General features: G+C 36.3%; 1 protein-coding gene across 1 annotated transcript; it reads left to right on the top strand.

Annotated features, from left to right (window-relative positions):
• Nucleotides 1-497: 497 nt before the first annotated feature.
• On the top strand, nt 498-1,593 carry LOC107302027 (bifunctional UDP-N-acetylglucosamine 2-epimerase/N-acetylmannosamine kinase-like; the record flags this gene model as incomplete). The annotated part of the gene is made up of 2 exons (XM_015831161.1): nt 498-949; nt 1,441-1,593. Coding segments are annotated over 2 exons (605 nt in total), but the record flags the coding sequence as incomplete, so codon positions are not given.
• Between the last annotated feature and the right edge of the window lie 230 nt (nt 1,594-1,823).

Raw genomic sequence — 1,823 nt, 5'->3', positions numbered from 1 at the left:
TTAAAGTAATAATAATAATAATAATAATAATAATAATAATTAGTAGTGTGGTTGGTTCCATAGTTAGGCAGATGTTTAGATTGGATTTGATGTTTTTTAATCCACTGGTTGAGTCCTTCCCATGGATCTAGGATAGGCAGATGCGGATGTTTAATGATGTTACAGATGCCATCTCAGGATGTAAGTTCTTCTGAGCAAAGCTGCCTTTTGCTATTGACTGATGGTGATTTTGTCAGTGTCGATGGTGTTCAATTTGTGCCCCAGTTGTTTTGGGATTGCACCGAAGGCGCCTGTTGGTACTACTTTTGCTTGCTTTTGCCTCAATCATATTGTTATTATTATTATTATTAAATTTCTTGGGATTGAAATTGTTAATATTACCCACCATTGTCAGACAAATATATTGACTGTACCATTAATATCAGTAACTAGCATGCTGTTGGTGTTAAAGTGTATGGCACTGCAGTCTAAGCACTTTTCCTCTTCCCTCTTTCCAGGAATACTTACCGTATGATTGAACAAGATGACTTTGACATCCACAGCAGGTTACACACAATAGTGAGAGGGGAAGATGAAGCCGCTATGGTGGAATCTGTTGGTCTTGCCTTAGTCAAGTTGCCCGATGTGCTCAATCGTCTGAAACCTGACATAATGATAGTCCATGGAGACCGGTTTGATGCTTTAGCGCTAGCTACTTCTGCTGCCTTAATGAACATTCGAATTCTTCACATTGAAGGTGGAGAAGTCAGTGGGACCATAGATGATTCCATCAGGCATGCTATTACCAAGCTGGCTCATTACCACGTGTGTTGCACAAGAAGTGCAGAACAGCATTTGATCTCTATGTGTGAAGACCATGACCGCATCCTTCTGGCAGGATGTCCTTCGTATGACAAGTTGCTGTCTGCCAAAAATAAGGATTATATGAGCGTTATCCGAATGTGGTTAGGTAAATAAGTTGCATATGTAAGACTATGATTTCATGAAGCAGAGTACATCAAAAGTTTATCTGGCCCCTTTTGGGGTTTGCCGTCATAGTTGGCAGTTACAGTTGGCTTGGTGTACCAAAAATGTTTGTCTTTGGATTATATATTAGAATTTATAATATATAAATTCCACAACTGCACCATGGAACAGAAGTCTAGATTAATCTTTATCAGTGTACTTTTCACGTTAGAATGTGAAAAAGGAATCTTGTTACAGGATGTTCTTGGCTTACAAATAGCATCAAGCCTGGAATTATGACTGTAAGTCATTGTGGTCATAAATTGAGGAATCACGTGACCAGATTTGACATTACAACTGTTTTTTTACAACTGTCATTACGGGAACACTATGTTCATGAAGTGAATTCTGTGCTTGCTGGGGTTTTTTTTAATAATTCAGTTATTTTGCTTTTTAAGTGTGTATGTGTGCATTACATTTACATTGTTTTCACAGGTGAGGGTGTAAAACCAAAAGAGTATATAATCGCTTTGCAGCATCCTGTGACCACAGACATTAGACATTCTGTAAAGATGTTTGAACTGACTTTGGATGCCCTCATCTCTTTTAACAAGAGAACTTTGATTTTATTCCCAAATATTGATGCAGGTGAGTGAGATGACTATTATGAATATGTTAACGTACTGTATTAGAAATGTGTATGTATGTATGTATGTGTGTGTGTGTATCTATCTATCTATATCTATCTATCTATCTATCTATCTATCTATCTATCTATCTATCTATCTATCTATCTATCTATCTATCTCTATCTATCTATCTATCTATCTATCTATCTATCTATCTATCTATATATATATATATATATATATATATAT

The sequence above is a fragment of the Protobothrops mucrosquamatus genome, unplaced genomic scaffold (assembly GCF_001527695.2).
Source record: "Protobothrops mucrosquamatus isolate PMUCROS unplaced genomic scaffold, P.Mucros_1.0 scaffold23404, whole genome shotgun sequence".
Taxonomy (NCBI): domain Eukaryota; kingdom Metazoa; phylum Chordata; class Lepidosauria; order Squamata; family Viperidae; genus Protobothrops; species Protobothrops mucrosquamatus.
Note: the sequence above shows the minus strand (reverse complement) of the source record. Positions and strands in the feature narration are given on the sequence as shown.